The following is an 11,283-nucleotide window of genomic DNA, read 5'->3' as shown; positions in this document are numbered from 1 at the left end:
TTTCCCTACGTGTCGCAGCACTGCTTTTGTCATAAATCAGGTGTCCGTATGAGTGGGTCTGTTCATGGACTCTCCATTCTGTTTCATTGGCCATTGTCTATTCTTGTGACAATACCACTCTGTTTAAGTTACTTAGCAGCTTTATAATAAGTCCTGGTAACTGGCAGCATAAATACTTCAGCTTTGTTCCTCAAAATTGCCTTGGCTATTCTTGGCCTTTTGTATTTCCATACAATGCTTTAAAAATCAGCTTGTCGAGATCGACAAATGTACCTAGAAGGATTTTGATAGGCAGTTTAATGATACCAAGGATCAGATTAGGGAGAAATAACATCATTATAATACTGACCGTTCTAATTCATGAAATAGTATATACACCTCTATTTATTAATGTCTTCTTTAATTTGTCTGTAATATTTTGTAGTTTCCAGTATAGAAATCACTCACGTTTCTGTACATTTATTTTTAAGTATTTGAATTTTTATGCTAATACAAGTGTTATCATTTTAAAATTTCATTTTCTATTTGTTTTTTTTCCTAATGTGGGTTGAATTAAAGGGATAAACATAATTTTTTAATGCCTTCCTCCCTCCCTCCTTTCCTTTCTTCCCCAGCACATAATCTGTCTCTCAAAGGCATATCTTGGACACGTCATGCAAACTGTTTTACCTTTTGTTCCCTTATACTAAGAAGGCAGAGTAAATAAATAAATAAATAAACAGCTGCCAAGCAGATCTAGTAAGAATGCTCAGTGGACATATAATAGCCTCCTTATTAGTAGCAAGAGATAATTAAACTAATCTGAACAAACTAAAATATGACCAATTACCTCCTTCTCCCTGAAGTGAACTCAGCAAATACATGACACTATTGTCTAGACTGTCTGATTGTGGGATTTGTGGGCAAAACTGGGCAAATGGGCACATTCTTGTCCACTGTCTTGACTGGTTTTAGATATTGTCTCAAAGAATTTTTTTAAGGTAAAATCAATTAAACTAGGTTATACGTACTAAAATGGCTAAAGTCACACAAGCCTTAAATTAGTTATAAACTTTCACAAATGGAAAACTCAAATGAGTGATCAAAATATCCCTAAACAGTCCATTTCCTAAGTGGGACACTATCTCTGTGATCTAAAATCAGATTTCCAATTGGAAACCCCATAGGAAATGAATCCCAGGTTAAGAGAAATCACCCAATTAACCCTCCAAATAAGAGTGCACACGCCTATTCAGAATGGCTCTCACTTCCATTACAGCAGACCACAACACACTACCACTGCCACCATCACTGTCAGAATAAAGCCCTAAGGAGGTTTCCAACACTTTTACAAATTAGTGGAAGGTCAGTGTAAAGTTCAACACCTCCCAAGGTATCCCGTGTTGTCACTTACTCGTAAGATCTCCCTGCAGATGTACGCGATCCACTCTTCCTTCAACGTGTTACCTTTCGTGTTCTTGATCAGGTCAGTGACAGAGCCAGCACCACAAAACTCCATCACCAACTGGCAAAGGAAGCAAACATGCCATTATTATCATTACACTTCACGGCTTCCAATGAGTTAAAAAAGCATAAGGTGTCCCACCTGGCTGCTTTGGAATGCCATTCCTGCAAAGAAAAAGTGACCATAAAACGATATATAAAACATAAATTTTTATCTTAATTTTTTCCCAAAATGAAAGAAAGGAAAGATTATTTTTAATTTTCCAACCTGAAAATTATAGCTGGAAAACTAGGAAAATCTTCATATTCTAAGTATTTGTCTTAAATGAGGGCAGTTAGGTGGCACAGATGTAGTTGAGAATATCCCTGTGTTTTTATCCAATGGTCAAACTCAACTCTCCTATAAAAGTGGCATCATTCCCCTGTCTGAAAGAGCTGTGGTTGTCTAGGCAATCCCAAGTCAGAACAATTCAAGTGCACACTGTTTATGCTATTGGCTTGTAAGTGGCACTGTAAGCTGTCAGAGTGAGGACTATCTGCTTTTAATTAACTTCAGCAAATGTTCCCAGGAGGCTGGACATATCAAATAAATTCAATAAACAATAAGCCCTAATTTAGCACTTTTCATCCCCAAAGCTCCAAGTTCTCTATAAATATAAACTCATTACTGTACTCAGCAACTTTATAAAATAGGCAGAAAATGAACACCTCCCTTAGTTAATGGAGGAGTAGAGACTAGAAGAGGAAAAGCTATCCATTTGCTTTTACATCCATTTTCTAGGATTAGAAAAACACATCCATTTCCACACATTCTCCCTCTTCTTCAAAAAGTCTGCCACAAAAGTCATCTTTTTGTGACAATAATTTAGATGACTAGCAATCAATCTCTGATTTGACACTAGAAACAGAACTAATATGGGGCCATAATGAAATCACATTGATGGTTTTGGCTTTGTCCAAACGTACATTCCTAACCTCAGCACCATGTCACCAGGTCCTAAAAGATACCCCACCAGGCTGTAAGATCTTTGGGCAGAAATAATGTTCCCTTTTTTTTCTGCATGTCTGGTTGAAACAATAAAAACTCATGAAATGAGTTTCCTGAATGAGTTTCTAATAATGTCTGTTCTGATTTATCTTCTTATGATTTTACAAAGGGCAATGAAACCCTCCAATCTTCTCCAGAGTACCAGTGGAGACTGATCAGGAGCTTTTGTAAGGAAATTTGAAAATGCCACAATAGACCTCGTTCCAACCCAGTAAGAGTTGTAAAATTACCATATATGAGAGCCAGGAAGCTCTCAAAGACCACAATATCATGTTAGAAAGGACTGAGGAATCAACTTTAAGAGGTCTCACTGGCCAAAGATGGGATAATTTCAGCATCGGTAAGAATAAGAACTGCAATATCTTGAAACACATTAAATATGCTGAACTAAATGCATTAATAAAGACACCCCTTAAAAAGAATATAATTGGGGGGTTTCCCTGGTGGCGCAGTGGTTCAGAGTCCGCCTGCCGATGCAGGGGACACGGGTTCGTGCCCCGGTCCGGGAGGATCCCACATGCCGCGGAGCGGCTGGGCCCGTGAGCCATGGCCGCTGAGCCTGTGCGTCCGGATCCTGTGCTCCGCAACGGGAGAGGAGAGGCCACAACCGTGAGAGGCCCGCGTACCGCAAAAAAAAAAAAGAATATAATTGGCACTGTTTGAAGAAAATGAAGAGCCAACTTCTTATATTGAGACTGGTAGATAAAGGGAAAGAATGAAGAATTTACACTGCCTTTCTTGTACAAGTTTTACCACAGTGATTAAATAATAAAAGAGGTAAAACTTCTCTTCACGAAAAACAAATATTCCATCTAATAAGTGAAGAAGACATAATAGAATTAGAATATCATTATTTCACAACCTCTAATAAACTAGTGGATTTAGGCACTGATGATCAGTGGCTGCTAACATTAAAAAAAAAAAAAAAAGAAAGAATCAGTTATGATTTGCTTCTTGATTAGAATAACACAACATCACCTCAGGAGTAGTCTTGCCAAAAACAAAAAAACTAAACTAAACAGAAACCCAAAACTAAATCTGATCAAGCCTCTACTTCCAGTTACCAATTTACAGGAAATTCAGAGGACTGAGGAACATGTTACATCATGGGAATATAATCAACAAAACCTAGAATAAAAAACTCCACAGGGTAAATAGCCCATTTGCTTCAACAAATATATATCAAGAAGGATAAAGAGAGATGGAGAGGAAATCTGTAGATTTTAAAACACTTAAAAAGATATACCAACAAATTGCAATGGATGCAACTTAACTGGATACTGATTTTTTTTTTAAATGTTGCTAAAAATTTTGAGACAGTCTACAGTCTAGATATTTGCTGACACTAAGGAAATGTGGTTGACATTTTTTAAGTGTGATAATAGTGCTGTGGATATGTGAAAAAAACGGTCCTATATTTTAGAGAAACATACTGGAGTACTATGGATAAAAATGATATGATGATAGTTTCTTCTACAAATAGTACAGGGTCAACTGGATAGCCACATGTGAAAGAATGATGTTGAACCCTTACCTCATGCCACATACAAAAAATATCTCAAAATGGATCAAAGACCTAACTATAAGAGCTACAACTGTAAAACTCTTAGGAGAGAACATGGGGTACATTTCCATGACCTTGGACTTGGCAATGGTTTCTTAACTAAGAAAGCAAAAGCACAAACAACAAAAGAAAGAGGTAAATTGGATTTCATCAACATTAAAAATTTTGTGCATTGAAGTATACTATCGAGAGTGAAATGACAACCCATAGAAAAGTATATGCAAATCACATATCTAATAAGGGTCTAGTATCCAGATTGTATAAAGAACTCTTACAACTCAACAACAAAAATATAAACAACACCATTTAAAAACAGGCAAAACGCTTGAATAGACATTTCTCCGAAGAATATATACAAATAGCCAACGATGTTCCACATCAATAGTGGTTAGGAAAACGTGAGTCAAAAGCAGAATGAGATATCACTCCACACCTTCTAGGATGACTATAATTAAAAAAAAAAAAAAAAAAGCAGAAAATAATATGCTGGCAAAATGTGGAGAAACTGGAACCCTCCTACATTGCTGGAGGGAATGTAAACTGAGACAAACTGTTTGATGGTTCCTCAATAAGTTAAAACATAGAAATACCACATGACCTAGCAATTCCACTTCTAGGTATATACCCCCCAAAATTGAAAACAGGTGTTCAGACAAAAGCTTGCATATGAATGTTCAAAGCAGCACTGTTCACAATAGACAAAAGGTGGAATTAACCAAACTGTCCATGTCAGATGAATAAAATGTGGTAGAGGCATACAATAGAGTATTATCAGCTGTGAAAAGGAATCAAGTACTGATGCATGATACAACATTGGATGAATCCTGAAAACACTATGTTAACTGAAATAAGCCAGAGGAAAAATGCTAAATATTGTATGAATCCATTTATACAAAATATCCAGAAAGGCAAATACACAGAGACAGAAAGCATATTAGTAGTTTCCAGGCACTAGGTGGAGGGAAGAATGGGAGTTCCAGCTTAATGGGTACAGAGTTTCCTTTTGGGGGTGATGAAAAAGTTCTAGAACTAGACAGAGGTGATGTTTGCACAACACTGTGTACTTAATCCCACTGAATTATACACTTTAAAATTATTAAAATGGTAAACTTCAAGCTGTGTGTATTTTACCCGAATTTTTTTTTTTTAAAGATGGTGACATTTGTTTCAAAACAATAGAAGGGAGGAATTAGATGGCTGTGTAGATGGGGCAGGATTGACTACTGGTTTGATGACCGTTGGGGCTAGTTTGGGGCACATTATAGTGTTCTGTCTACTTTTGTGTATTTTGGGGATTCTCTATAAATACAAAGTTAAAGAAAATCTCAGTTATGTAAATTGTGGTTTAACAGCAGCAGGATGGACCAAAGAAACATCTTTGGGTAGAAAGAAAAGAACATTTTCTCAAGTGAGCAAAACATGTTTGTGCCCCTTCTCCATATCCTAACTTGAAAAACACAGCGACCAGACCTCCTACAAGTGCATCCATTGCTCCTGTATCAGCTGGAGAAAATGTCCCACCATTGAGCTCTATTAGCCACATAATTATAGTTCCCAAGGAAAGCAGTGGAAGCCCAGTGACTCTGGTCTTTCAAAATTAGATTGGACAAAATACTTTCAAATGTTCAGTAGGAAACAATCCTGCTCTAGCCAGGCACTAATGTCAGTGGTTTCTATAATTTGCTTCTCCATTCAGCTCCAGCTAAAGGCTGCTAAGTTCTTTTCATCTCACTATGGAACAAAATGATTGTTAAATTATGTAATGGGATTTTTTTTTAAAGAAAAAGAAAGAAAGAAACCAGCCTTTGCTAGCAATCGGCTCCTGCAGCCTCACAGCAACACTGATAATTACTGCCGCCACACAGCGGGGACACTCCCTCACCACAAGTAACCTCATCACATTAATAAACAGAAACAGGGCTCAACATGCCAAGCCCAGCAGTGATAAGTCAATAACTTCACATCTCACAAGCAAGAAATAATGCATCATTAATAATTCTTCCTGAAAGAAAGTCCTCAAAGAGTTGACACTGGGGCAACAACGCTTGCTAACATTTACTGAGAAGTTACCATGTGCCAGGCACTGGGCTGAGTGATTTGCACTTATTATTTCATTAATTCTCCTTCTCCTCAATTCCCTTTTCTTTATTTATTTGGAAATGAAGGCTAGTTATGGTCTGCAGCCTTACCCACGGTATATATACTCGTTAAGTAACTAGGGCAGGGTTGAAAGCATCATGCTTTCTCAAGTACTAGCTGTATGAACTTGGGCATGTTCCCTAACTCCGCTGGGCTCAGCACCCCGCCACCATCACTATTAAAACAAAATAAAAGCGTCAGCCTTATACGTGTGATGTGAACACTGTGTCCTACAGAATGGAAAGCTTCTGGTAGCCAGAAATCTCAAACTCTATTACTTATCCATTCTTTGGTCTGTTTGCATTTATTAAAAAAAAAAGTTTCCAACTTGGAAGATAGCATTAATAGCTCCCCAAGGTCCACTTCACTTGGATGGTGAGGAGATGGCTGAAAGAGCACCTATAAAGGGCACGGTGCACATGTGTTTCTAAAACTTCTGTTAATGAAAGAGTACCAAGGACACATGTCTTTTTTTCACGCTTGTATCACACAGCAATAAGACACAGCAGTACATCCTAAAACACTGGATCTTTTTATTTGGAGGGTTGGAAGAGGGTGTAAGAGGTTTAAAGAGAATCTTATATTTGAAATTCTCATTCAATATCACCTACATAACTGGGTCAGAAAATGAAAATACACATGCATGTCACTTGGGAAGAAAGGAGGAAGGTTAAGTTAAAGTGAGGACAGAACTGCGCTCAGGCACGATGGGGGCTGGGCCTGGAACCCTGTCAAGGTGGAAATATTTAAAAAGCAGCACTGTGTAGTGCAACCCAACTGTTAGGGAAAAGCTTGCCTGGATTGTTGAATGTGGGTAGTTATTTCTATCTAAATTAAAATGGTTAATTTTTAAAAACAAAGGCTTCTAACATATTTCACAATCTGCATGGTTGTTTATCACATACTTTTGTCTGATGAGAAGGATGTTTTCTCTTAGAGGTTGTGGGGTAAGGGGGTACTTATTATGCCCTCCTGTGCTTTCCCCTTCCTTCAGGACGGTATTTAAGAAAAGGGTCTTTGATTGGGAAATTGGGATTGACATATATACACTACTATGTATAAAAGAGATAACTAATGAGAACCTACTGTATAGCACAGGGAACTCTACTCAGTGCTCTGTGGTGACCTAAATGGGAAGGAAATCCAAAAAAAGAGGGGATCTGTGTTTATGTATACGTGATTCACTTTGCTGCACAATAGAAACCAACACAACATTGTAAAGCAACTATACTCCAATAAAAATTAATAAAAAGAAAAGAAAAGAGTCTTTGGCCTCAGCTGATCCCAGAAGGAGTCCCAGAAGCACTATGTGAGTCTTCCCTGAGGTCACCCCCTAACCGGGAGGGGCATGGGTTTGGAATCAGCAGATGTGGTCACTTCTAACTTGCTTTCTCCAACGAGTCACCTCTGAAAGAATTTAAAAAGGTTTATTCGCAGAGCCAGCCTAAGAGGCTTAGGATGATTTCTGGGGTCCCTATAGTATTCACTCACTTGCTAGTTAATTGGTTTTAAGTTCCTATAATAAGAAACAAAGCTTTAAGGTATTTTAAAACTGCAGGACTAGCCTAGAATATTTTGACAAGAACATATTCCCCCCAAATGGCACTAGTCAGTTGCCCACAGGAAAAATGACTACTAACAGATTCCTTCTCTTTTATAGTAAAAGGAGGGGTGGGAGACAGGGGTGAGGGAGAGGAGGGGGAGGGAGGATGAAGGTCGACCTAAGATGAAAGAAGTCTGCACCAAGCAATTGCAGGGGCAATCTAAGAAAAGGAGAGGAAAGATAAACTTCCAAGAATTCACAAGTCTGCAAAGGATCAGCCTATTGACCTTGAAGGTCCAGAATCATCAGCAAGACACAGGATATTTTTATCATGTGTAGCTGGGAACAGCCAAAGATCCCATCTGAATGATTTATGAAGGTGTTAACAAAACCCAAACTCAGTACTTTGTTACAGAATGCTGCTTCATTTGCCAAAGGTAGTTTAAGTTGCACAATATAAAATGTGTGTATGGAAGTACAAAAATTGGTGGGTAGGGCTTCCCTGGTGGCGCAGTGGTGGAGAGTCCGCCTGCCGACGCAGTGGACGCGTGTTCGTGCCCCGGTCCGGGAGGATCCCACATGCCGCGGAGCGGCTGGGCCCGTGAGCCATGGCCGCTGAGCCTGCGCATCCGGAGCCTGTGCTCCACAACGGGAGAGGCCACAGCAGTGAGAGGCCCGCGTACCTCAAAAAAAACAGAAACAAAAACAAAAACAAAAATTGGTGGGTATACATTTATCATTTCAGTTAACCGATGCAAAGGTAAAGCAAAACTGTGGGGAATTTCAAATTTGGAAAAGCAACCTATATTGGCTTTTGCATTCATTTTTATTAATTTAAAAAAATTTTACTTATTTGTTTATTTTTATTTATATATTTTTGGCTGCGTTAGGTCTTTGTTGCTACACGCGGGCTTTCTCTAGTTGCGGTGAGCAGGGGCTACTCTTCCTTGCCGTGTGCGGGCTTCTCATTGCAGTGGCTTCTTTTGTTGCGGAGCATGGGCTCTCGGTGCACGGGTTTCAGTAGTTGTGGCACGCGGGCTCAGCAGTTGTGGCTCGTGGGCTCTAAAGTGCAGGCTCAGTCTTTGTTGCACACGGGCTTAGTTGCTCCATGGCACGTGGGATCTTCCGAGACCAGGGATCGAACCTGTGTCCCCTGCATTGGCAGGCGGATTCTTAACCACTGCGCCCCTAGGGAAGTCCCTTGCATTCATTTTTAAACTAGCATGTATTGGGGGAAACAAAAACTCCTTTGGCTTCTGAATTATATTCTTGGACGTGAAAACAGAATGTTTATAACCACAAATTCTAAGTCTTCCAAACATAAAAAGATGGGCCCCAAGGATGTGAAGTCTCAGGTTTTGTCAATAAAGTTTCTGGATATGAACAGCTTTATATGTTGAGAATGACAATCACAGTTTGAATCTACTGAGCCAGCTGGTATTTTTAGCAACAAGAAACCTGCTCAAAGGACAACTAGAAATGCTCAGTAGTCGCCCATGTCTAAGGAGAGAGCCATCTTAGAGTCAGCATGACAGCATTCAAAGAAAGAGAAGTTAGCTGCATCTTGGATTTGGTACCTGGTGCTCCAATTTCTCAGTATGCATGCAAGATCTTCTGGAGGGTATTTCCTGTTAGGGATAAATCACCACATGTCCACTTGAGTCATGGACTCAATCATAGAAACTAACCTTAAAGGCTAGTTTTAGAAGAATTTGGGGTGGGGACAGGGGAGCAAGTTTTCAGGAAAGTTAAAAATAGGAAAAGTAAAAGCAACACTGGCTTTAGAGGACTTAGGACTAAGAAACTTGGTAGTTGAGAATTTTGAGAAGTACAACACAAACAGGAATATTGACTTTGGCTCAAAATTAATCTAGAATAGGAACCAGAGGGTTGTAAAGACCATTAGCAGAGTAACTGTAAGCATATATAAAGTCTTCCTTTTGCTAAGGTGAAAAGCAGTTTAAGCACAGTTCAAATGAAATTCATTGGGATAAAAGAAGAAATCATTTTCACATTCTTGTCCTGTGACAAGAATTAATCACCCATTAATTCATAAAAATGACTCCATTAAAGCTGAACTCAAGCCCAGTTGCAAAGTATTAAATCAGGTGTAGCTCTGGGGCAGCTACACATGCAATGCGGCAGCTCTAAGATTGGGAGACTGTTTACAATCCCCCCTCCTACTATTTCAGACACGCTTCTATATTTACCAAATTCAGCCTTTACAAATTTCTACTCACAAATAGTAAGATTCAATCACTTCTCCAGACAAATGACCTAGGCTGTATATATGAAGGAAGAGACTCCTTTAGTAATAAAATTATAAAACACCAATCAACCCCCTCTGTCCTATGAAAGTCTCATTTCTGATGCATAGAACTAAGAAAAGAGTAAATTTCAATGAACTGTTCAGGAGACTCAGCTACAGGTGGTTGGATTTTTAATGGTACTATCTGCAGCACTTTACATTTCAATCTTAAGACAACCAAAAATGTTAGTGGGCATGCTTTTTGCCAACCCAAGATGCCAAAGCAATGTAAATCCAAACTATAAGAAACTTGGATTTCGGGGGCTGTGGCCAACATCACTGCAGATTCTAGAAAGGATCCCCCATTGGTGATTGAAAGACCTCCTGGTTCATCCCAGTATCTCATTCCCAGATGATCTTACATGGGGCGTGGACAAGCAATGTCAGTGCATGAAGTGGAGCATGCATGGAAGACAGCAGGCAGTGACGGGCCTCTTGTGCAATTGGAGTGGGCGCGTGCCCTCTAGACAGCCGAGCTACTGCTCTAACATGCTGCTGTTATTCAGGACTTCAGGCCCAAGAGTTTCAGATCATCTGATTTTTCAAAACCTTTCAAGGAATCCAGACTTTTGTGTGGAACTGCTGTACATTTTTTTTTTTTTTTTTTTTTTTGCGGTACGCGGGCCTCTCACTGTTGTGGCCTCTCCCATTGCGGAGCACAGGCTCTGGATGCGCAGGCTCAGCGGCCATGGCTCACGGGCCTAGCCGCTCCGCAGCATGTGGGATCTTCCCGGACCGGGGCATGAACCCGTGTCCCCTGCATTGGCAGGCGGACTCTCAACCACTGCGCCACCAGGGAAGCCCTGCTGTACTTTTTTCTAATGTTGGCATCATTAAAGCACCACCACCTTATGTGGGCCAAACTAAACCCATTTACCTGGGCAGCAATTAGTCTCCGGGTCGCCAGTTTGAAAACTCAGACCTCGTCCAAATTTATCGTTTTTATAATAAAGAAACCAATGACAGTGATGCTGCCTCTGCTCAAGGTGAGACTCCAGGTCTCTGGACTCCAGGCAGCTGCTAGCATGTTTCCCCTAAATGCACACAATATAATTTCTTAATGCTTAGCTCTACAAGTCTTCAAGGATACAGTCTAATAAATGGCTTATTGAGTCATCTCAGTGTAATAATCTGCTATGTCACTTGACCAACCTACATTCTGGAAGCTAATCAGAAATGTTTTTCCTTTTATAAGATAGTCTAGACCCGTGATTGTTGAGGTGGTATCAAAAAAAGGT

At 39.7% G+C, this 11,283-nt stretch overlaps 1 protein-coding gene across 8 annotated transcripts in view; it reads right to left on the bottom strand.

Annotated features, from left to right (window-relative positions):
- The window catches only part of TNIK (TRAF2 and NCK interacting kinase), a 414,613-nt gene that overhangs the window by 137,920 nt on the left and 265,410 nt on the right, over positions 1 to 11,283 (bottom strand). For all 8 annotated transcript variants that reach the window (XM_007464722.1, XM_007464716.1, XM_007464717.1 and 5 more), the window contains exon 5: positions 1,394 to 1,504. In XM_007464722.1, the coding sequence (XP_007464784.1) occupies positions 1,394 to 1,504 (111 nt within the window). The remainder of the gene's footprint in view (positions 1 to 1,393; positions 1,505 to 11,283) is intronic.

The sequence above is a fragment of the Lipotes vexillifer genome, unplaced genomic scaffold (genome assembly GCF_000442215.2).
Source record: "Lipotes vexillifer unplaced genomic scaffold, Lipotes_vexillifer_v1.1 scaffold37, whole genome shotgun sequence".
Classification (NCBI taxonomy): Eukaryota; Metazoa; Chordata; class Mammalia; order Artiodactyla; family Lipotidae; genus Lipotes; species Lipotes vexillifer.
Note: the sequence above shows the minus strand (reverse complement) of the source record. Positions and strands in the feature narration are given on the sequence as shown.